This window comes from Hemiscyllium ocellatum, chromosome 10 (assembly GCF_020745735.1).
Source record: "Hemiscyllium ocellatum isolate sHemOce1 chromosome 10, sHemOce1.pat.X.cur, whole genome shotgun sequence".
NCBI classification, from domain to species: domain Eukaryota; kingdom Metazoa; phylum Chordata; class Chondrichthyes; order Orectolobiformes; family Hemiscylliidae; genus Hemiscyllium; species Hemiscyllium ocellatum.
The window spans coordinates 26,674,549-26,700,220 of record NC_083410.1 but is presented as its reverse complement, the minus strand read 5'-3'; the positions used below and the strand labels follow the sequence as shown (position 1 = coordinate 26,700,220).

The following is a 25,672-nucleotide window of genomic DNA, read 5'->3' as shown; positions in this document are numbered from 1 at the left end:
GGCAGCATCCGAGAAGCAGGAGAATCAACATTTCTCTCCTGGACCTTGGATGCTGCCTGACCTGCTGTGCTTTTCCAGCACCACACTTTCTACTCTAACCTCCACCATCTGCAGTCCTGACTTTCTCTCACGTGTGTTGGATGCCATGCAGAAAGGGTGGCAAAGTGCAAAGCGACAAGTGACGCCGCATTAAGCAGAGGTTGGAGTGGGTGGGAGAAATCCGGTTCTGCGGTGTGAGGAGAGGGTGGTTGGGAATGTTATGGTTGGGTGGGGGCGGTGGTGTGTTGGGTCAGAGTGGGTTCTTTTAGGGAACTGTTCCCCAGTCAGGTCAGGTTCTGTGGGGTGCATGGGTGGTGGGTGGGGGAGGCCAGGTCGGGTCCGGCAGGGAGAAGGGTTTGCTGGGTTGGGTCTGGCAGGAGGAAAGAGGTGTTAGGTCAAGTCCATCAGAGGAAGGGGATTTGTCAGGTTGGATCTGACAGGGAATGAGAGGGTCAGGCGATGGATGGCGTGGGGGCATCATACGGTCAGGTCCAGTGGTAGAGGGTCTCTGCCAGTCTGGCAGGGAGGAGTGGGGGAAGGGAATCAGGTCCTGGGTGGGGGTCGGGGTAAACAGAGAGGGGTTAGGTTGGGTCCTAGGTTTAAGGCTGGGGTTGTCTTGTTAGGGTCTAGGATGCCTGTAAGCGATCTGAAGAAGATGTAGTTGTATTTGTGTGTGGAGGGTGAGGTTAAGTAAGGAATCAGTTTAATAGCTACTCCTGAGTTAGACTATGTATTCAATAGTCTAACATTTTCTGAGTAACCATTTTATGTAATCAGAACCATCTAAAATCTCTGACTTAAATGGAGACTTTCAGAGGTTTCCAAGTGTAGAGGAATTACCTCGTGGCAAAGTCAATTTCATGGGCAGTTTATTTGGGGGCTGCCATGATGGGAGATTTGCAGGGTCTCCATGCCCAACTCCTATCTTCATTGACAAAACAACTGCTTGACCAACAGAAAATCCAGGCCAATGTTTCCCACATCTTTAAAGTTGATTATACATCGCATCAGCCTGGAACCTGGGCTTGACTGTAAAACTAACCAGCCCCAAATACAAAAGTAAAATATTGTATATGCTGGAGATCTGAAATAAAAGCAGAGTGTGGAGAAGTTCAGCAGATCTGGTAGCATCTGCAGAGAAAGAAATGAAGTTAATGTTTTGAATCCAATGTTGCTCTCTTGGAACTCAAAATTACATCCCCAGATATTGCCGGTTTCCAACAATTATGCATTTCAAGTAATCTCTTCAAATTGAGTATGTTTCTATTTGTAAAAAGGCAATACCAGATAGCTCCTGAAAAATTAAAACGTTTAATTTATAAAGCACCTTCCAGCATACATAAATTAAACTAATACATGGTTTGGTATCGTCCTTTTAAAAATCACTTTTAGTTCATTAATATCAGGTTATTCAAGAATGAATGCTTATTAAAAATACAATTTTTACTAGAAAAGCTGCAGTAGTTTATTACTTTTTAGTAGACCCAGGCACTATCTTTTCACATCATACAGCACAGATACAGGTCCTTCAGTCTGACCAGTCCATACTGACCATTATGCCAGCAGAGAATCAATTATACTGTGTCAAACTGCCTGATTGCACTGGTTCCATAGAGAAAGAAATGTTTACAATTATGCAGTACAAATGGAGTCTTGGAAAATCAGTGCCATTTTAAGCACACTGGCAATTGCTTCAAAAACATAATTGCACCTCATGTCATTGAAGCATTGATGCACAGTATACTCTGCAGCAGTTCACTGCCTCTTCTATTTCCAGCTCCAACTCCACCTGTACAGTCCCAGTTCTGCTGCCTGCTTCTATACTCCCTGCTATATTGCATTTGAGGACTGATATACAAATTCCCATCATGATCATTGAGATCTCCTGCCTATGGTAACAAGTCACTGACCTTCAGTTCTGTGAAGACCTTGATGCTGCCATGCTGTTTCACATTGTTAAAAAACAAGATATTGTGAATGTCAGAAATCTAAAATCAAAATGACAAAACTGCTGGAAATACTCAACAGCTCTGGCAGCATCTCTCTGCATGGATGTTACTAGATGTTGTAAGTATTTCCAGGACTTACTGTTTTTATTTCATCACAGTGTTTACATGGCAGTGAAAATTGGCTCCAGGATAAAGGCAATCTGTCTCACTATACACTTATTTACACAGGCCTCCCAATGAAATTGGCCCATCTCTTATCCAACAGTGTCTAATAGTTCCAATCATCCCCAAAGGCTTTTGTAAAGTTCCTAATTGTAGGGAACAAAAACCCTGCAAGAGTGGCTTGCCGGTTTTCCTTTGCCATTCTATTAAAATGGGATGATATTCTCTGATCAATATTTTGTTAATATTGCATCCAGGAAAATTCAATGTACTGTTGGAACTCCGAACCACATCACATGCACAATATGGATTTGAAGCATTGCTCACATTCACTCAGAACAAATTATATTAAAGGGATTTTTAATTGCTTGAGTTCAGATGATTAAATTTGAAGGAATTGAGAGTATAGAAAGAGAGAAATCATTTCAGTTCTGTTCGGGAAGAAACCATCTAAAACAAAGGGGAGAATTTTAAAATTGGAGCTGGCTCATTCAGAGTTGATATTTGGCTACACTACTTCACACAAAGGGTACTGGTAATTAGGAAATCTGTCCCTCAAAAATCTGATGAGGCCAGTACATTTGAGGTTACAAGATTGGGATTTTTGTTATACAAACTACTAAGGGCAAAGCAGAATGAGTTTAATGCAGATCAATCACATTGTAATGAAATGTCTCAACATACTTGAATTTCTAAATGTTTCCATGTTTTTTCCTGTGTTCCTAAGGTCTAATAAGGCCCCATCATTTATTTTGCATATAAAACCCAAATTTTAATTACAAAAATACTGCAGTTTTTTTTCAATGAAATATTTTACAATTTGAATAAAATTCAAGGATGCTTCAACTCTACTTGCTGAACACCAATCTCTTACAGACATTGGAGATGTATATAGCATGGAAACAGACCCTTCAGTCCAACCTGTTCATGCCGACCAGATATCCTAGCCTAGTCTAGTCCCATTTGCTAGCACTTGGCTTTCAGACAAATCCCGCAAAGCCTTTGGATGTGTCTGAAAGCTTTAATTGAAACTCTCGCTTTTGAGCTGCTTTTGCATTCTTAATCATATTCAGATCATTTTCATCAAACATCCAATTGATCAGAATAACTTCATGAATAAAATGTAGCTTTACTATCCACTGGACGAATTCTTTCACCATGAATGCTTCAGGATATAGTTCCACTTGGCTGCTAAAATCCAGTGATGTCAACTTGTAAAGACTTCCAGTTTCATTTGTTCTCAGGGCTTCAAAAAATGCTATCCAGCCTTTGGTCGTCACCAAATTCTGTGCAAGGTCCAAGCACTGAAGGTTTTCCAGATGTCCACTGGTTACCAGAGAAGCTAAGCAAAATAAATTTTAAAATGTAGAAGGTAAAGTCAGAAACCTACTGGTCATCTAAAACCAAATAGATAATAATGACATACACTGGCTTCTCGTTCAGCAATGCCTCAATTTTAAAATTCTCCTCCTTGCTCTCAGATCCCACCATGGCCTCAGCCAATCTTTACAGCCTCTTCCTAGCACTATAACCCTTTGAGACATCGGCACTTCTCCAATTTTGGCCTCTTATAAATTCCCCATTTTAATTGCTTCACCATTCATACTGCCAAAGCACAAAGCACTGGAACGCTATTTACTTTAGTTAACAATTATCGTACTAGCTCTTTCAACATTTGAGGCTTTTTTTGACATTGATTCATAACACACACCAGTTTACGTCTTGAAAAATTGTGACAGGAACTTAGGTAATGCATAGTTAACTCACTCAGTATCAAAAGGTCCTTATCGTTCAGATTCCATTTCTGCAGACCTAACTTGGTCATATTGGTTAGGCTTTTGAGTTGGTTCACCAGTTGTTCAAAACAAGTATTGACGTTGGACCCAAAAGGCAGCATCAGCACCTTTAAACCCAGTACCACTGTTAGCTGATCAACTGCAGGAAGAAAAGAATAGTTACGATTATGTCACAAATCTCCTATCCAGAAAAACATTTCATCCATCTTGTACATTTCAGGTATCACACCTCAAGACATCAATCTATGCATTATTAATAATCTGAATTAAAAAAAACAGAAAGAAAGGAAATATTTTGATGATTTCCTGCTTGCTTTCATGACACAGCTTCTCTCCAATGGTTTGAGTCAGAAGTTCACAAGCAGCTAAATATCTTGAAAACTTTCAGTCCGCATTTATATGGCAAAGGAGTGGAAAGTGGGACTAACTGGAGTGTTCTTCAAAGGAGACAAAACAGGTTCAATGGGCTGAATGGTCTCCTCCTGTGTAGCACTAGTCTATGATACTGTAATTCTAAAGTAGTCTCCAGTTGACCTCAAGATAAGTCTATTTTGACCACTTCCTATATGAAGAAGCTGCGCTTGGGCTTTAAACAAATAAAAGCTTTAAGTAAACTCAGTTAAACAACAAGAGCCCAGGTCTTCTGATTACCATTGCAACGGATATGACTAGCAATAATCTCACGAAAGATTGCTCACTTCCCTATCAGTGATTTTTGCAACTAGACTTCTCAATCTGACCTGTGTCCAGATCCTTCCATTGTAGGAAAGCAACAAGGAATCCACCAATTCCAAGATCAGTGTTGGTGGCCAAGGAACACTCCTTTTTAATGGCATGAGCTGCCATATTCCAGTAAGGCCTCAAAGCCACTTTAACAGCTACTGAGAGAATTGGTGTGTGTGAGAAAGTGGGTGAGGGAGTAATGTGGTTGGTGGGTTAGGGGTAGGGTGCAAAGTGGATTAATGGTTAAGGTGCCAGGTGAGTAAAGGGGTAAAGTGGCAGCTGGTGAGTGTTAGGTTGCAAGTAGGTAAGGGGAAGTATGGCAAGTGGATGAGGATGAAAGGTGCCAAGTGGCAAACACATTAGCATACCAGTTGGTGCCAGATAGCTTAGTGGACAGAGTGGCAGATGGGTACATTGGAAGGGTGCCTGGTGGGTAAGGGGATCAGCTGCCTGGTAGATGAGAGAATCATTTGCCACGTAAGTGGGTAAGGGGGTCAGCTGTAGCTGGGTGGATAAATGGATGAAATGTCAGATGGGTATAGAGATAATATGTCAAATGGGCTGGAGAAGATGAAAGGTGGCAGGTGAAAAGGGTGAGAGGGTAGCATGAGGGGAGAGGGTAGCATGACAAGTAAATGGGTGGGAGGGTAAAGTGGATCAGGCGTTAGGGAATGGTCAAGTCTTTGGCTTCGATGCATGGGTGTCTACAATAGGGAAGTATCAGGTAGTGTAGTGGGTCAGTTGGTCTATTTGGGAGGAGTCGGCAGGTAGAGTTGAGTGTCTGTAGTTGGAGAGGAGGTGGGTGGGTGTTTGGAGTAGGACGGAGAGGACTGGGGTCAGTTGGGTTTCGTGTCTACAGGACGACTGACCAAGATGTGGAATGGGTAGTGTTTAGGTGCCTGTGGGGATTGTCCAGTGGGATTGATGTGAGTGTTCGGGTAAGTTTGTGTGACGGGGGTTGGGGGGGAAATGAGGTGTTGGCTAAGAGTGATTGGGGAGTCAGTGTGAGTGATTAGCTTTCAATATAAGTGATTAGGGAGGGTCAGTGTGAATGATGGGAAGGATCAGTGTGAGTAATTGGGCGAGGGGAAAGGGGGAGGAGTCTGAGAGTTTAGTCCAAGAGCTAATTTTATAGTTAACTTGGAGTTTTAAACCTTCTAACATTTCCTAGCTTACTGTTAAGGCGAGTACATCAGAACTTTCCAAAACTTTCAACTCAAGAGCTGGAACTTCTTTGGAGACTTCAGACCCCATATAATTGTCCAACAGAAGTTTAAACTTCCTGGGCAATTATTACATCATCAGGCGACATCATCTCCGAGAAGTCTGGATGTGTACCTTTCAGGGTATGTCCAACCATTGATTATCTGGAACGCTGACCATCTGGGCCATTCCTGACTCTTAGACTCATCTGTGATTAATATCACAGGCAATTAGCCACCAAATTAAAACTGTGACAAATTAATCGTCTTGCTTACCTAGTACAGTGACTGCATCAATGGCTTCCTCTTCGAGGTTATTTCCTGATAGATCAAGGACTTCCAACTTTTCCAACTTGTGCAGGTTTTGAGCTGCACAAGAGAGAATGCAATAACAATGAACAGAATATCTTCCACAAAAGAAGAACAATTTATATTGTAGGGAGTTGGCTAAATAGCTCTCTGCCCAATTTCATTTACATTGTCTACTGCCGTTCAGTCAAAGGAAATCTACAGAAAATATTGCCTTTTACTTTGCAGGTTAACACCTGGAGAATGGTCACGACCCATGCAGTGAGAATGCTGCTGTACCCAGTCAGAGCTGCCAATTTAAGGAGAGGAGGATGGTATTAAAAGATGAGGTTGAAGTGAAAGCCTCTGGAGTTCCTCTAGTCAGTCTTCTTTGAAGGGCAGTACAGAAATAGGTTGGGAAATGCAATAACAGCAGATAGTGTGATATAGTGGTGATGCCAACGGACCAATTACCTTGGCAGTTGGTGGAATTTAAATTCAATAAAATCTGGAATTGAAAGCTAGTCTCAGTAATGGCAACTTTGAAACAACTATCGATTGTTGTAAAGACCCAGCTGGTTCACTGATACAGTTAGAGATGGGCAACAAATGCCCCACCTCATGAAAGGATTAAAAGTATATATAAATACCAAGTGTTCTGATGGCACTTCCTGTCAGACAGCAGCTGGCCAGTTTAATTTCATGGAGGCTGCAGATGCCACTGCTTAATTCAGTGACAAGTTGCTCGATTCCATTGCCAAGTCCTGTCAGCTGGGATAGATGGAACACTGAGATATTGCTGAAGTTCTTCAGGCTTTCGGCTGGTTTTGTGTTAAGAAAAAGGAAAATACAAAGTAAAGAAGAAACAACACCATGCAAGCAAAAGACAACTGTAAAACTGCCTGTAATTGAACAATCCCTTTTTTCTCAATTTATTTCTACAAAAAACATTTTCAATATTAACAGCCCAACTTATAAGCCTCAGTTCTCACATTGCATGTGAATACTGCAAGAAGAAGCTGAAATGGTAGGTTGTGATGCTTATGTAGATGAGCCTTGTCAAAATGTTGGACATGGTAGAGCCTGCATAAAACATTGCACATGGAACATTACAGTGCAGTACAGGCCCTTCAGCCCTCAATGTTGCGCCAACATATGGAACTAATCTGAAGCCCATCTAACCTACACTATACCATTCTCATCCAAATTCCTATCCAATGACCATTTAAATGCCCTTAAAGTTAGCAAATTTACTACTGTTGCAGGCAGTGCATTCCATGCCTCTACTACTCTCGGAGTAAAGAAACTACCTTTGACATCTGTCCTATAACTATCAGCCCTCAATTTAAAGCTATGTCCCCTCATGCTAGCCATCGCCATCCGAGGAAAAAGGCTCTCACTGCCCAACCTATCTAATCCTCTGATAATCTTATATGTCTCAATTAAGTCACCTCTCAACCTAATGAAAACAGCCTCAATTCCCTCAGCCTTTCCTCATAAGACCTTCCTTCCACACCAGGCAACATCCTAGTAAATCTCCTCTGAACCCTTTCTGAAGATCCCACATCCTTCTTATAATGCAGTGACCAGAACTGTGTGCAATACTACAAATGTGGCTGCACCAGAGTTTTGTACAGCTGCAGCATAATCTCATGGTTCTGAAACTCAATTCCTCTACCGATAAAAGCTAACACACCGTATGCCTTCTGAACAACCCTATCAACCTGGGTGGCATCTTTCAAGGATCTATATAACTGGACGTTGAGATCTCTCTGCTCATCTACACTAGCAAGAATCTTACCATTAGCCAGTACTCTGCATTCCTGTTACTCCTACCAAAGTGAATCACCTCACACTTTTCCGCATTAAACTCCATTTCCCACCTCTCAGCCCAGCTCTGCAGCTTATCTATGTCTCTCTATAACTTACAACATCCTTCGTCACTATCCACAACTCTACCGACCTTAGTGTCATTTGCAAATTTACTAACCCATCGTTCTATGCCCTCATTTAGGTCATTTGTAAAAATGACAAACAACAGTGGCCCAAAACAAATCCTTGCGGTACCCCACTAATAACTGAATTCTAGGATGAACATTTCCCATCAACCACCACTCTGTCTTCTTTCAGCTTGCCAATTTCTGATCCAAGCCACTAAATCACCCTCAATCCCATGCCTCCGTATTTTGTGCATTAGCCTACTGTAGGGAACCGTATCAAACGCCTATTGAAGTCCATATACACCACATCAACTGCTTCACCCTCATCCACTTATTTGGTCGCCTTCTCAAAGTACTCAAAAAGGTTTGTGAGGCACGACCTACTCTTCACAAAATCGTGTTGACTATCCCTAATCAAGTTATTCTTTTCTAGATGATTATAACTCCTATCTCTTGTAACCCTTTCCAACACCTTACCCACAACCGAAGTAAGGCTTGCAGGTCTATAATTCCCAGGGTTGTCTCTACTCCCCTTCTTGAACAAGGGGACAACGTTTGCTATCCTCCAGCCTTCTGGCACTATTCCTGTAGACAATGATGACATAAAGATCAAAGCCAAAGGTTCGGTATCTCCTCCCTGGCTTCCCAGAGAATCCTAGGATAAATCCCAGCCGGCCTAGGGGACTTGTCTATTTTTACACTTTCCAGAATTTTTAACACCTCCTCCTTGTGCACCTCAATCCCATTTAATCTAGTAGCCTGTATCTCAGTATTGTCCTCGACCACATTGTCTTTTCCTAGTGTCAATACTGACGAAAGGTATTCATTTAGCACTTCTCCTATCTCCTCTGACTCCACACATAACTTCCCACTACTGTGCTTGATTGGCCCTAATCTTACTGTAGTCATTCTTGTATTCCTGATATACCTACAAAAAGCCTTATGGTTTTCCTTGATCCTAATTGCCAAAGACTTCTCATGTTCCCTCCTGGCTCTTCTTAGCTCTCTGTTTAGGTCTTTCCTGGCTACCTTGTAACCCTCAAGCACCCTAACTGAGCCTTCACATCTCATCCTAACATAAGCCTTCTTCTTCCTCTTGACAAGAGATTCAACTTCCTTCGTAAACAACGGCTCCCCCACTCGACAACTTCCTCTCTGCCTGACACTAGAAAAAGACAATGTGGTCGAGAACAGTATACTATTCCTGAGCTTCAGCATCTTTTACAGTGTAGCAAGAAGCTTTATTTAATCATTACTAAGAAGTCTGCCCTGAGGTCTGCTCAGAACCCAAAGAAACTATCCAAAAACATAATCAAACAAGAGCTGAGGCCAATGATCAACCAACCTGATCTTGGCATTGCACGGCCTGTAAAATTTCAATTCCCTGACTTGAATTGAATTGAACAATAATCCATATTGACTTTCCTGAATCTTTCACAGCTGATAACAGCAGGTGGCAGGTGGCAGGATTAGATTAGATTACTTACAGTGTGGAAACAGGCCCTTCGGCCCAACAAGTCCACACTGACCCACTGAAGCGCAATCCACCCAGCCCCATTCCCTTACATTTACCCCTTCACCTAACACTACGGGTAATTTAGCATGGCCAATTCACCTAAGCTGCACATCTTTGGATTATGGGAGGAAACCGGAGCACCCGGAGGAAACCCACGCAGACACGGGGAGAATGTACAAACTCCACACAGTCAGTCAGTCACCGGAGGCGGGAACTGAACCCGGGTCTCTGGTGCTGTGAGGCAGCAGTGCTAACCACTGTGCCATCGTGCTGCCCATCTACAATGATGTTGCTGCTGCTTCAGTTTAGTTTGCAATCAGATCCTAATTATTGCAATTGGAGCCCAATATGCACCTTTAAAGAAGGACCCATTGCGTTCAGGTGGGTGCCTCTTTGGGGCTTGCAAAAATGGGTTAAGACCGGAATCTGTGGAAATGCAGCCCAGGCTCAGTAGTTAAGACTGGCAATGATTTTAACTGCACATCTCAGTCAGTCTCCAGCAGATCTAAAGCATAATATAATTTTATACAAGTTAGGTTATGATGGGAGAGATAGATCGAAAAAGATCAGATGCTCATGGGACACAAGTAAGTGTATCACTTTAACTTTTCACAAAAGTATCAAAATGGTAACATCAGATCCACTACCAGGAATGCATTAGAAAGAAAGTTCAAGAAGTAGGTTGAATCAATGCTGACCCTACGTTGTCCATTTTACCCTATCACTGGTATCTTGCTGCTGTGATAGTCTGGGATTGTTTCCTGTGAAACTAACAAAAGGCTAAAGAATGGAATTGTGGAAGTACTTGAAATGGATACTTGATACTTAGGGAGGAGTCGGATATAACATTTGGAGCAAAGGGGAACAAAGAATATTGGGGCAAAGCAGGAACAGGCTGTTGAGTTGGATGATTGGGCATGATCATGGTGGGGTGGTGGAGCAGACTCAAGAGGGCAGACTGGCCAACTCCTGCCCCTCTCTTCTACTTTTTTTTCAATGTCTGTCTCAAACTGATGGAATGTTAAGAATGATAGAGCAGAAAATGTAGTTTGTCAAAGCAGCAGGCTAACTGGCTGAAAGCCTTGGCTTTTTTCAGTGTGATCTACATTGTGATTTCTGACTTCAACAAAAGATCTATTGCATTTTGCTGTTGCTCTACTGTTAGGTAGGTCTCAATGTCATCAAATCACATCGGATTTCACCACTTTATGCTGCTATCTACAGCTTTGTAGATTGCATCTTGTATAATAAACACACCAAATCTTGTCACAATTATTCCATAGTTGAGGCAGCATCCGAGGAGCAGGAGAATCAACGTTTTGGGCATAATATGTCGATTCTCCTGCTCCTCGAATGCAGCCTGACATGCTGTGCTTTTCCAGCACCACACTCTCAACTCTGACCTCCAGCTGACTGCTGAAGGTGCAGTCCTCACTTTCTCCTCCACAACTATTCCATAGAAAATGATGTGCAATTAAATCACGTTGAAACATCTTTTAAGTCGCTAATGAGTTATATGTAGGAAGGAACTGCAGACATTATTTGACAATTGGACTTATTCTGTTTGATTGAGAAGAACTAACACAGGTTTAACCTGTTCTTATGCATCAGCTAGGAGTTCATTCCACAATTAATAGACTGATAAACATGACCTATTGACAAACACCACTCGTGTGCTCATTCTGAGATAGTTTGATACCAGCTGTGTACATGAATGGTGTCTCTTCCAGAGACAGACAAGATAGCCTGGGAGTGCCAACTTTTGACATTTTGAATGATATAGTATTTCTTGACAGTTGTAATATCTAGCACATGCAAAACTGGGTCATTGTTGACTATTCTATTGTGACACATCACATTTGATTTTAAAAATAAAGTTTTGAACTGGCAAACAGCACTAAAACTAATGGGCAGGATAACTGCAAAATAATCCATATATCATTCAAACCAATTCTAAAAAAACATACCTATTTTTTTAATGTCACCATCATTCATTTTCACATTTTCTAGTACTAGTTTTTCAATGTTTTTCAAACAATGTATCCCATAAATGAATCCTCCTGAAAGAGAAAGTGAGAAGAAAAATATAAGAAATATTTCCAATAGTGCAGATACTTTATCTTATGCCTTTCTTACACTCAAATTACTTATAAGCTACAATAGTTAATAATTAATATCGAAGATCAAATGAATAAAATCAATTCTATCATTTACATTTCAGCCAACTGGTATTTACATTGTCATATACAGTATCTAGAAAGTAACTTTGCAGTTTGCAATTTGCAAACTAGATGTTCATGGATATTCTTAAGTTATTAAGGGGAAAAACATCTTGCTGTAACTGCATCCTAAACCTATTCCTATTTATGATCAGATACTTGCTGCAAAGTGCTCACACATGGATATTGGAATAGGGAAGAATGCTCAATAATTGGAATGCTTTACTGAAACAGGAACATTAAGAATAGTCACTTCTAAAGGAAGCAGAATTGCTAGTACCCTTGGATCTATACCCAGACATGCATTAGTATCAGTGCAATAACCACCTTTCTGTGGACTTACCATTTCTTTGCTCTGTTTGGAGATCAGTCAGGTGCAATGTCTTTAATTGAGTCATCTTTACTATTTGTTGTTCATCTTTCTCTGTTAATGGTGTGGATTCAATCACCAGATCCTGAACATTCCGTGCACATGTACTCAGAATTTTATGAAGTTTTCCTGTAATTCCCGCACTCTTGCTTATATATAAAACTAAAGATGAAGCAGAGCAACAGATTTTACCAATGCATTTGATCTCCCTTGGTTTTAATCCTGGAAAATCTCTCAAAGTGATTTGCAGTGTGTTAAAGGATTGATTCCAGGGTGTTTCATAGAAGAGTTTAATAGCAGGCTCGGGTATGAGTGCCTGAGTTACATTCTGCACTTGATCTTCACTCTCAGTTTTCTTCATTTCATTTACACTCGAAGAAGCAGAGTTTCCAAAAAACTCAAGTTTAATTAGACTTAAAGCTCTTAAACAGATTGGCAAATGTTCAAAAAAGTAGAAGAGGTAATCTGGTATAAAATGGGAATTGATATGGAGTGTTTTGTCCTGCAGGAAAGTTTCAAACTCTGCAGCCAGGGCAGATTCAGATCGACTTTCATAGATAAATGTCAGGCCACGCTCAACAAGAGTGTTTATATTTAGGAGTTTAAGTCTCTCTACTTCCTCTGAACTTTGCATGCGGGTTTCTACATTCACACCCTCTTCATTGTCATCAAGGAACTGCAGAAGTGTTCCGTGGTCCTTAACGCTTACAATGTGCTTGATTACTTCAGCAGCAGCATCTTTGGATGATCCACATGTATACAGAAGCAGATTCTGGTATTTGAAGGTGATGTCTGAGATAGTCCTTATTTTCTGCAAATACATCTGCCCTTTGGAAACCTCTGTTGCTGAGTTCGATGTTATCAGTTCGTGTAGCCTCCTGCCTGCAGTGTACTCCTGAAAGGATTTGTGAAAGAATCGGTAAACTGGTTTCAGTCTCTGGGCACCATACTTATTCAGGAGGCCTGCTGCTAACAGCAGCCTTTCCTCTTTCTGAGAAGACAAGTCCTCTATGGTAAAATCGAACTTGGACTTAAAGATTCCATCCAAAGCCAAGTCTCCACAATGTTTTATGCTCTCAATGAAAAATTCTTCTGGCAAGTCCCTGGTTTTGTATTGATTTTTATTGATCATTAGCTTGTGCAAGGTTTGGAACAATGCTGTTTGTGTCTTTGGAATGAAGTCATCATCTCCCATCTGAATGGCACACGCGATCACTACAAAGAGTGGAGTCTTCATCATCTCCTTCATAGTACTCGATTGCTCAAGTTGAATCAATAAATTGTTGGCCAAGTATTCCTCAAGGACATTTTCAATCAGCATTTGTGCGCTGCTGTAACTTAGGTCTCCTATTTTCACCAGGAGATCGGCGTAGCTTCGAACCTGACTCAGGGTCTCAGTTCGTGTTGTTAAAACCACAGAGTGCTTGTACTGGGCATTCTTTGTGAAGAGCCTAGCAGTCTCGGGGTAATCGCGGGGCTTAAATTCATCAAAACCATCCAAGCAAAAGAGCACTTTTCGCTCCAGCGTCTCTATGATTTTCATGAATGTTGCATTATCCAGGCCATACGGTTCCCTAAGCAGCTGTTCACAGATGCTTTCATACAGTCCCTTCTGCATACTTCTGAGGCTAATAAAGAAAACTAATTTAAAACCATTGAGTGAGGAGTGTTTCCTGGAAGCCCAGAGAGATGCGATTCTCTTCAGAACAGTTGTTTTGCCTTTTCCAGCTTCACCTTCAATCACTGTTAAGTCTTTCAGTTCACCCAGAAGGTCCTGGAATTGTAGTTGGTCTATTATGCGGTTGCTTGTGTTTTTTTTCCAGAACACAGCATCTGAGAAAGTGGTTTCCAGATCAAAAATGATGTCTATTTCCTCACCAAGGGGATGGAACTTTTGAAAAGCTGAAGATAGATAAAGTCTCCGTAAATCTTCAGCAATCATTTCAACGTCCTTCTCTGTGTATGTTTGAACATCTTCAGAGACAAAAATGGAAAAGATTAACTGAAGTTTTACTTTGTTTGCAGGCAATTAGAGTACATTGTAAAATAATAAGGAAAGATTTACTTTGTTTTCTATGTGCAGTGACATTCCACATACATTAATGAAAATTGCTTCTTTCAATGTTTATAGCAAATGATTCTTGTGTTTGCTAAAAATGTTGCACTGATGAAGCTGATTTGCCCAAATTCATTTAGGATACTGGTGTATAGAGTAATTCCTTCTAAACGTTTAGATGGGCATTACAGGTAATATGGAAAAGGCTGAATTCAGAGTTGCAAAATAGACAGGGAGGATCATTCATCTGTCAAGGTCTGGGACAGGGAGAGAGACCAGTGCAGGAAATTCTCTTGGCTCCCCTGGAAAAAAGTCAAAATAGGTGGGGAGAGTCCCTTCCCACTGGACAATGGATAGAAGGCATTACAGAAGGATGGAGTAGTCCACTGTCTCAAATGGCGTAGACACATTGAGAAAGATGATGGGTGATGCATCACAAATGCCAATTGTTACTTTGAATATGGTTATTTTACTGCTGAAGATTGGTGGGAAAGGTAGCCACGGATGTGTTAGAGAGCTGAAAGGAGGACGGCTTTGTAATACACTGGGATGTGAGGTCAGAAGTTCGGCTCAGAGTTAAACCAAGGTTGTGAAAGCTATGGCAAATATACAGGATATGACTCAGTTAGTTGTACAAAGGAAATAGCAGGGATGAGATGTTCTAAAATTTGTCAAAATTGTTCCTTATTTTGAACATGTCAAAAAGGCCATCTCTTAATCTTCTCTGCTCCAAGGAGAATAAGTCCAATTGCTCTAATATTTCCTTGTATCTAAGATCCCTCATTTGTAGTATCATTCGAGTTAACATCCTTTGCACTCTCTCCAGGGCTTTAGCATGCTTTTTTTTAAATAAAGTGTTCAGAACATACCACTCCAATGTGATCTGGCCATTGATTTGTCGAAGTGCAGCATCATCTCCTTGCTTTTATACTCTGTGCTTCTATTTCTAAACCCAAGGATCCATACAATTCTTCTTAATAAGTGTCTCAATTTGCCTGACCACCTCAGAGATTTGTGCACTTCAACCCCAAGGTCTCTCTGCTCCTGCATTCCCCTCATGTTGTACCATGGAAACTGTATTTTCTCTCCATGTTTCTTCTACCCAAATGCATTAACTCAGGTTTCTCTGCATTGAATTTCACCTGCCAGATACCTGTCAATTTGTCAGTGTCCCTTTGAAGTCACTATTCTCCATGGTTTAGTATCATCTGCAGGTTTTGAGGTGTTGCAACCATTTTGTTGCTCACTGTCAACACTCAAGCCTTCCCTCACTTCCTTTTCCCCATTCCCCGTCTTCTCTCGTTTGCCTCCACTGGTACTTCCAAAACTATGCCCACCATGACTACTATCATCTGCCCTCATCTTACAAGGTTTGAACTTGTGCTTGGGCATTGGCTTAGAGTTTGGGGTTACTCATCCAGTGACATTACCAATATGCCACTTTCCAAAGAAAACCAAATAATTAATAAGCATAAAAATAGAGCTGAAACTAGGGACAGATTAAACTCACAATTTTACATATAAAATATGCTCTCACTCACTTGTCCATTTCAGGTCCTCAAAGAGATACTGGTCATAGCACTTGAGATAGTCCAAAAACAGGTTGCATGCAGCTGTCCCTTTGTTCTCAATGTACCCAAGAATTACCCTGGCTTTTTCCTGCGATAGCAATGTTCCAAGAATCACATCTTTCTCTTCAGTGTTGAGAACTCCTTTGCTGTAAAGTTTATCAACCATCTGGTCGATTACCTGTCTTCCCATTCTTTGAACCAGTTCAGAACGTCTCTCTCGAATGAAATCCACTGAAAAATGATTGACAAGGGTGGCACAAGGTTAGAAAGGGATACATAAACGGTGCACTTATTTGTAGGAGGTGGAACCTATTAGTAGTTGTTACAGTCAAATTGTTGCTCAAGATGGACTTTTGTGGAGTCATGAAGTCTCAGCAAAGCTTTAAAAATGACAAGCAGGGACCTAAATACAGAAGTCCTGTCCCATTTCTGACTGATCTAATTTTATTGGTAGGGACAAGGGCTTAACTCACGGGAAGAAAATCTGAACTTAGCAGTGATTTGGAGATGCCAGTGTTGGACTGGGGTGTACAAAGTTAAAAATCAGACAACACCAGGTTATAATCCAACAGGTTCATATGGATATCCTTGCTTTCGGAGCGCTGCTCCTTCATCAGTTGGTTGTGGAGAATAAGATTGTAAGACACAGTATCTATAGCAAAGTTAACATTGTGATGTAACTGAAATTATATATTGAAAAAGACCTGGATTGTTTGTTAAGTCTCTCATCTTTTAGAATGGGCTTGTTGGTTTCATGTTCTTTCATATGTAATAAACAAGCTGGATCTTTTTCAATATATAATTTCAGTTACATCACACTGTAAAATTTTGCTATAAATTCTGTGTCCACAACCACCTAATGAAGGAATAGCACTCCAAAAGCTAGTGCTTCCAAATAAACCTGTTGGACTATAACCTGGTGTGGTGTAATTTTTAACTTCAAACTTAGCAGGGCTATTTAAGTTTAGTGCCGAGGCCCTTCACCCACAACGTAGGAGTATTGAGTTGATGGAATAGAGATAAATGTTTTTGAATGGCAGAAAATAGCTTTATAACTGTCACAACCTAAATCCTCTGTTCTTTAAACTTTAAAACACTTACTGCAGCTGTGTCTAAGAGTTAAGGAGTCCGCTAGACTGCATTGATTGATAGGTGCTGTGGATTAGTAAAACAATTGGTTGTAAGGTTTCAATAGAAAACTTTTATTGATAGTTCCCAAAGGCATCATTGTTCCATTATGAATGCTTGGCTAAGTCTCAAAATCTATGATTATCTGAGCATGGAGTTATGAATTCATAGTTCGACAGTTTAAATAAGCCATGAAAAATTAGTTAACATTGATGTGGAGTCTGAACAGACATTTGAAGAAGATGTACAAACGGCTCTCTGAATGGGAATGTTCACACACTCAGGTAAACACCACTACTTAACAATGTAGGACATTAGATTGTTTGAAGTTTGTTTTTGTTCATCTTCATTTGGCTCCTGTGATCTACCTATGTGTATACTGGGTAAGTGGCCATGGAGGTGAGTTGGGAGGGGCTGAGACGCCAGGAGATGGATTGAGAATTGAGGGATTGCGAGAGGTGACATTAACAGCTTCTGAAACAACCTGGATAACTATTCAGAGAATCAGCTTGCTTCAGTCCTCAACCACACCCAGGGTTTCCTACACTCTGTTTTTGACGTTGGTGAATCCAATTCCATTCTTCTCCTAAAATGACATACACATGCTTCAGGCTACATTGTAGGTCATGCACATTGAAAAATGGCCACACTCAAGCTACCTGCTTTAGCCCTCGAAATGGGTTACCAATTGCACAAAAATAAACTGAATTATATGTATTTTTTCTGTGTATGCATGTGTAATAGACAGTTGTGGAGTATGTACAAATGAGGTGAATGACATATTGGATGACCCAATACTCTAATAATATTTTTAGAATGGACCGTGATACAAAACATACACTGATGAAATATTCTGTCAGGATTCACCTATTCTGAAGACAGAAGTCACAGTTATAATCCAACAGGTTTGTTTGAAATCACAAGCTTAAGGAGCACTGTTCCTCCGTCAGATTAAGTGACTTCACCTGACAAAGGAGCAGCATTCCAAAAGTTTGTGATTTCAAATAAATCTGTTAGACTATAACCTGGTGTCGTGTGACTTCTGACCTTGCCTACCCCAGTCCAACACCCGCACCTCCACTTCATACTGTCTGAAGTGTTAGAGTGGAGAATCGCATATAGCTGAACCTTAAGGTGTAAGAGCAGAAGTAGGCCATTCAGCCCATCAAGTCTGCTCTGACATTCAGTGAGGTCATGTCTGATCTGATTATCCTCTGCACTACTTTCCTGCCTTTTCCCTACAACTCTTGATTCCCTTACTGATTAAAATCTGTCTATTTCCAACTTAACAACCCATCCTCAACAGCCCTCTGCCGGAAAGAATTCCATAGATTCACTGCTTTTTGAGAAAATAAAGTTCCTCCTCATCTCTATTTTTAATAGGTGATCCCTTATTCTGAGATTCTGCCATCTGGTCCTTTACTCTCCCACTGGAAAGATGGAATCCCACCCAAATCAGATACCAAGGAGGTACTCTGAATCTAAAAGGGCATAGGAGTCCGACAGCCCTCATTACTATATTAAAGGGGGCTCAGTGCCTTACTAACCTGATTGCTTCATGCTTCTTCATAAATATGGTCTCCTAATTCTGAGATCTTCTGAGAAGACCATTGTGGAAATGAAGAGTGATGAGCACAGAGCTGAAAAAATGGATGTCCTTACAACTAATGTCAGAATGATACATTGCATACAAGTACTTACTGGTCTCTCTTGGTTACTGAAGGCCTATTGATAACTTGATGATGTCATGACAGAAGAGCTGTATCTGGAAATATAAGACAATAAATATGTAAGCTTGAAAGTATCACAACGCAACTGATTCTTAACCAACTATCAAATGCATTGGAATGCACTGGAATGTTTAATTCTTGAATTATAATGTTGGAGTTTCAGAATCTTCATCAGTCCTAACAACAAACTCCACTAGGCTCTCGAAATAGCTCAGTTGGTAAATGCACTGTTAAGTCATAATGGAAACAAGACAAATTATTTATATTTGCAATATAGTGCTTTTATTGTAGTAAAATCTTCTAAGATAAACAAAAGTAACACAGAGCGATATAAGGAGATATTATGCAACCTGCACAAAATCCTTCATAAAATAAAATTCCATAAAATTTCCATTATCAAATTTAAGTATTTGTCTTTTTTCTTTCCAATAGAATAAAGCTGTTCTGTATTTGAAACTTTATATAAGCATTTCATGTCTATAACTAATAACCTCGGGTTCTCAGAAAACTATTAGGTTTTACAAAGATTTTGAGTCCCGTGAAAGTGGTTATGGGACCACTGGCTTTTAAAATAAAATTTTTTAAAAGCGGTACTAGCCCAGCCCCCCTGAAAACAATTATATTTATTTCCTTGATCATATAAGCAAACTGCTTTTCAACATCGCAGTGGTTTTGGATGCATTATGCATTTCCACTTTTGCGTATGTTTTTCCACTTCCTGTACAAACTGCAGTTCAAGGTTCTGCAAAACTTCACTTTTTTTCTTCAAATGGTGCCTTACTGCATTGGATTTGGCAAGCAGAGTTAAGTCACTGGTACATTATGCAACTTCTGTTTTATCATTTATGGTAATATGTGTGATTTGAAGCTTTTTTTGAACAATGCACTTCCCTCGCCAACTACTTCGTATTTTTCTCCTTTTACTCGGCAGCTTCTTCTTTCATGTGGGCTTCCATTACCAGCTGATGTTCAAAACTCTCTAGTGGCTACTACATTGCAGATAATATGGTTCTTAGTCACTTTCAATCTATGTTTTCTGAGAATGTTCACTCCACTGATGCCTGGCAACATGGTATGGAAAAGAACAAATCTATAGCAGATCATAACTGCTAGTACTTTTTACTCTCCTTTCAATGCAAAGTAGAAAGTGTCCTGTCAGCAAGACCCCCCAGAATCCATTATGCACGATATGTATGTGTTGTAAGTGCCTACTGTTAAGAATTTCTCTACCTTCTGTTTCTTCACATCTACACAAAAGAGTCATGAAGTTAGAAGTTATAAACGTGAATCAGAAAATAATTAATAAAGGCTAACAATTGATAAAATTCACAAACACCTTAACATTTGAATGTTAAGTCAGGGTACCATCCATGTTGATCAACAAAGTTTCAGTGGGTTCCCTGTTAAACATCAGAGCAAGTGAGTTTTGACTGCAGACATGCAGTATCACTTCAGACACCATCTCCTGCACCAGGTGTTAGTTCCGCTATGTGTAACCTTCCCTTGCAGGTCGCCACTGATGATGTTACCTCGCCAGGTAATGAAACTTCTGGATATCAAACCTACAGCTCAGCGAAGAAGGGCTTATGCCTGAAACGTTGATTCTCCTGTTCCTTTGATGCTGCTTGACCTGCTGCGCTTTTCCAGCAGCACATTTTTAAGCTACAGCTCAGCGAGCAAACTTACATCCTATGTGTAACCTTGTTTACCATTCTTTGATTCTGAAGAAAGCATATGCTTAGTTCTCCAATGAGCCTTCCATCTTCACAAAAATCATATGAGCACATCTCTTTCACATGACACAAAAAAAAAGAGAAGAGACTGGCGAATCTAGCCTTTGACTGTTGTTTAGAAATCTCAAAGACAGCTCATTGGAGATGGCTACAGTGGGTTCAGTCAAATGGAGAAGGAAACCTTGTACTAAATTAACAGACACTGTGAAATAAAGCAAACAGTTACAGGGTTGCAAACATTGGCAAAACATTGAAAAGGTAGATACTTGACCCACAGTCAGAAAATTCATATCTCTGTCTTTATAAAAGTCCACGCCTCTTCAATGGCTTTGTAAACATTTTCAGAAAAAAACTCCAAAGTTTACATTTATGACTTTCCCAGGTTTTACAATATTGACAGGCAGAAGGGCTTATGCTCGAAACGTCGAATTCTCTATTCCTGAGATGCTGCCTGGCCTGCTGTGCTTTGACCAGCAACACATTTGCAGCTGTGATCTCCAGCATCTGCAGACCTCATTTTTTACCCTGCATACAGTCTAGTGAAACAGTCTGTAAACTTCCACATTTAATTATTGGTCTCTATTCAGTTAGCTGATCTCAATCAATGTGGCAACGGGGGTCTGAAAACAGGAGATAGCAAACATGTGTAAAACACCGGGAGAGAAGGACAGAGATGCATTAGATGTGAACAATCTGAGTTAACTAAGATATTCTAAATAAATTCTGCATTTGAACAAGAGGTAGGATCACTTTCTTCAGTGTTGTGTTGCAAAATTGCATGAAAGCCACCAATAAGTGCTGATGGTGGGCATACTTGGCCCTTAGAAATAGTCAGATGTACAGCAGGATTCTGAAATGTGGTTAGGAATATAGGTTAAGGAATAAGTCACTCAGAACCTCAAGCCTGTTCTGCCATTCAATTGGAACAAGGGTGATCTTTATCTGAACTCTATCTGCCTTAATTCAGCAATCCTTAATACCCCTATCTAAGAACCATCAATTTCATCTCAGGGATTTTCAATTGACCAAGCTTCAAAAGCATTTTCTTCAATGGGGAAGGAGAACCAGAATTTTATTACCCTTTGTGTGACAAAATGCTTTCTGATATCATCAATCAATACCCAAAGTCAAATTTTAAGCTAATGACCCGTGTTCCAGACTTTGCATCAGTCAATAGTTTGTCTCTATCCTTAATCAAATCCTTTAATCACCTTAAAATCTTAATTAGATCACTTCATAACCTTCTATGATACAACACAGTACAGGCCCTTAGACTCACCAAGTCTGCACCAATTCCTATTCCTTATTTAGATTTGTTATTTATTGCCCATATGTGGTTCTATCCCTCTGTACGCTTCCAGTTCATGTGTTTATTAAGATAAGTCTTAAATATAACTAACATGCCTCCTTCCACCACCTCCATTAGCAAAGAATTCCAGGGTAGCCACCACCCTTTGTGTGAAGAATTGTTCCCTCCGCTTCTCCCCTAAACATTCTTTCTCTTCACTTGAATCTGTCCCCTCTTGTAGTAGACCCTTCCGCCCTGGGAAAAAGCCTCCGACTGTCCACCCGATCTATTGTCCATCTGTGTCAGGTCGCCCCACAGCTTCTGTCATACCAGCGAAAACCTCTCCTCATAACTCAAACCCTCCAGACCAGGGAACATCCTGGTAAACCTTCTTGGCACCCTCTCCAAAGTGTCCACAACCTTCTGATAGTGTAGCGACCAGAACTGTATGCAATATTCCAAATGTAACCAAACTAAAGTTTTGTACAGCTGTAGCTTAACTTGCCAACTTTGATATTCAATACCCCGTATGATGAAAGGCAAGCATTAATATGCCTTCTTGATCACCTGATCCACCAATGTTGCCACTTTCTATTTCAAGGAAGTGCTTGTTTATTTAATTGATCAACATAATTCACTCGCTTTAGCACACTAGAATGTCTTAGATTGAAAACACTCCCAAGATCTGGAATGGAAATGAATTGAAATTTAGGTGGTGTAGCTCATGATCACTAACAGTTTGAACACTGATCTCATGATGTTGCTTTCTATTCACATATGGTGCTACATCAATTAAAAGGACCTCTTATATCTTGCTGAGCTCCATCAATGATACTCTGGGAAAGTCAGCCAACCAGAATACTGCTACATGTTGTGAATTCAAGTCCATGGCTTATAGGTCCACTTTCAAACAATGCATATGACACACACTTTGGGCAGCAGATTTGGATTCATTGTTGATAACTAGCTCTCTTGTTCAACATCCCATTCTTCATTTTCTCTAATTAGCAACTCATCCAAAATCGACTCCCAAAAATGTATCCCTCAACAAGTCCCACCGACCCTCTTAACCCCTCTGGCCAATAGTGGTCACAATGGTCTAAGTCAGAATTCTTTAAAATGTCTTCATTGCTTTCTGCCCACTCATGTTTGGAAACTCATTCATCCTACCTCAGGAGAAATTCCAGGACTGGCAGAATGGATGTTTTATGATGATATTGCTGACACCAATCTATGTCAGAGTTCGTGGCAGCCACAACCCCAGAGAATGAAATCCCTGTGATAGCCTTGGTTCATGGGTGCTCAACATTGACCCAATGATTAAGTGCTAATTGTGGCATTGCTGATGATCTATGATTAAAACTTTCCTGTTTACAAAAGAGAGGCTGTTTTGGAGGCCTTGAGCACCTCAGGCTGACTGCACTCTTTGTGGGGTCTGGACCAAGTTAATGTCCTCTGAAGTTGGATATAAAGTCAGTACTGAGCATCTTTAACCTGTTAAACATTTGTTTTATCATTGCCCTGGCTCCCACAACAAAAATTAAAGGTTGATGCTTGGAAAATATTAGGACTCTGCAATGGAACACTGGAGATCCTAAAACTGGAAACTGCCTCTTCAAGGAGATCTGGAAAAGCATAAAAGAGTTCCTCATGTCAGCTGCAAATGTTGGAGAGACATCTTCAATGCCTAGATAACTAACTTAACTGCCAACCAGCTGACCTTTGAAGAGACTAAATCTAGAATCAAAAGAATCCCTACAGTGTGGAAACAGGCCCTTCGACCCAACAAGTCCACACCAACCCTCCAAAGAGGAACCCACTCAAACCCATTCCCCTACCCTAATATAATAAACCACTGACTAATGCACCTTACCTACACATCCCTGAACACTATGAGCAATTTAGCATGGCCAATTCACCTAACCTGCATATCTTTGGATTGTGGGAGGAAACCAGAGCAAACCCATCCAGACGTGGGGAGAACGTGCAAACCCCACACAGTCGCCCGAGGTTCGAATCAAACCCAGGTCTCTGCACTGGTGCTAACTGCTGAGCCATCACGCTGCCCCACGGTACTTTTCTGCATATCTGTAGAGTTGCTGCGGAACTAAAACAACAGCTTGCCACTTATGCAGTGCCATTGACCGTCAAATGTCTGAAGGCATTTCACAGGAGTATTATCAAAGAGAATTTGACCCTGAACCATGTGAGGGGATATACAATCAGACAACCAAAAACAGAGCATCTGTAAAGATGAAAGCAAGATGGAGAACTGGAGAAAGTGATGGATGGAATTCAGAGCATAAAACCCTGAATCCACAGTCACTAATGGTGGAGGACTTAAAATCAGCGACATGCAGGAGGCTAGAATTAGACAGCAATGATATTTCGGCGGTTTGTAGTGCTGAATGGCAGGATTTTCCTATGAGGAGAGATTGTGGAAACTGGGCCTACATTCTTCAGAAGTTCAAAGATTGAGAGATAATCTAATTGAAATCTGCAAAGTTCTGACAGAATGCTGGAGAGGACACATGCAGCATGGATGTTTCCCCTAGATAGGGAAAGTGGGTTCTAAAACCAGAGGGAACTGGCTCAGAATGAAAAGAAAACCTTTGAAGACTGAGATGAACACGCCAATGAATCTCTGGAATTCTCATTCCCAGGGCTGTGCAAACTCAATAGTTGGCTCAGTTCAAGGCAGCACTTGGTAATTTTTAGATATTAATGATATCAAAGGATATTTGCATAGCCACTGGAAAATGGCTTTGAGGGTTATGGTCAGCCAGGATCTAGAATGGCGGAGCAGGGATGTATGCTGTACTCCTGTTCCAATATTTCAATAACTGGAAATTTCTGCAGCACAGCAGTTAGCACTGCTGTCTCATAGTGCCAGGGACTTGGGTTCAATTCCAGCCTCAGATGACTATCTGTGGCAAGTTTGCATAATCGCCCTGTGTCTGCGTGTGTTTCCTCCCACAATCCAAAGGTGTGCAGGTTAGGTGAATTAACCATGCTAATTTGCTCATAGTGTTCAGGAATGTTTAGGTTACATGTGATGATTTGGAGATGCTGGGGTGGACAAAGTTAAAAATCACACAACACCAGACTATTGTCCAACAGCTTTATTTGGAAGCACTAGCTGTTGGAGCACTGCCTAATGAAAGCTAGTGCTTCCAAATATACCTGTTGGACTATAACCTGGTGTTGTATTATTTTTAACTAGGTTAGGTACATTAGTCAGGGGAAATGTAGAGTGATAGAATAAGGTAATGAATCTGGGTAGGATATTCTTTGGAGGGTTGGTGAATTCGATGGGCCAAACGGCCTGTTTCCACACAGTCGGGATTCTATGATTGAAACTTGGTTAATGTTTGTAGGCAATTGCAAGTGAGGTGAACGCTGACAACCCAAGTTCATAGGAAAATTTGGCCATAAATTCACAGGAATGAATAATATGGCACTGAGCTTGCTAGAGCACCCTTCCCACAGAATTTTCATGAAGGTCCCACCTTGAGGATACTGCTGTTTTATATCCAGCTTTTCAGAATTGGAAACAGGGCCGGCCCATCTGATTTCTGAGAGCGGGGGGGAAGGAGTGGAGAGGAAGTTTACCCTGCACAACACTCTCTGAATCTAACTGCCTTGTTGGACAAACGGGGGGAGAGAGAGAGAAACAAAGCGGGAGCCTCTCGGCAGTGTGCTGACTTTAGCAAGCGAGAAACAAAACGCGGCTGTAAACAGCGAGCATTCAGGAAGAGTTTGAGTTACTTAATGAGTTTCAGTGTGATTCAGGAAAGTTTGTGGGGGGAAGCAGGAAGTGATTGAAGGAGAAGTTCTCACCTTATGACCTGCTCGTTCCCGCGGAGTTGGCAGCCAGGGTCTGTCCCTTTTCAACGTGCAGCCGATGTGCTCACCCCGTCCACTCTCTGTCCCTCCCTTCTCCACTCCTTCAAGTCAGATCA

The 25,672-nt window shown here is 40.9% G+C and overlaps 1 protein-coding gene across 1 annotated transcript; it reads right to left on the bottom strand.

Moving 5' to 3' along the window:
• Nucleotides 1–1,336: 1,336 nt before the first annotated feature.
• LOC132819694 (NLR family CARD domain-containing protein 4-like) lies at nucleotides 1,337–25,672 on the bottom strand. Its single transcript, XM_060831354.1, has 9 exons — nucleotides 25,551–25,672; nucleotides 18,661–18,724; nucleotides 15,802–16,062; nucleotides 12,178–14,178; nucleotides 11,583–11,675; nucleotides 6,810–6,980; nucleotides 6,148–6,240; nucleotides 3,918–4,085; nucleotides 1,337–3,492 (listed from the first exon to the last, which is right to left on the bottom strand). Coding segments are annotated over exons 2-9 (3,150 nt in total). The 5' UTR covers nucleotides 18,662–18,724; nucleotides 25,551–25,672; the 3' UTR covers nucleotides 1,337–3,130.

Coding starts and splice junctions, on each gene's coding strand:
- LOC132819694 (XM_060831354.1), bottom strand. Junction 11,676..12,177: donor CCAAACAGAGCAAAGAAATG/GTAAGTCCACAG, acceptor TTTCTCTTTCAG/GAGGATTCATTTATGGGATA. Junction 3,493..3,917: donor TAAGGACCTTTTGATACTGA/GTGAGTTAACTA, acceptor TATTTTGCTTAG/CTTCTCTGGTAACCAGTGGA.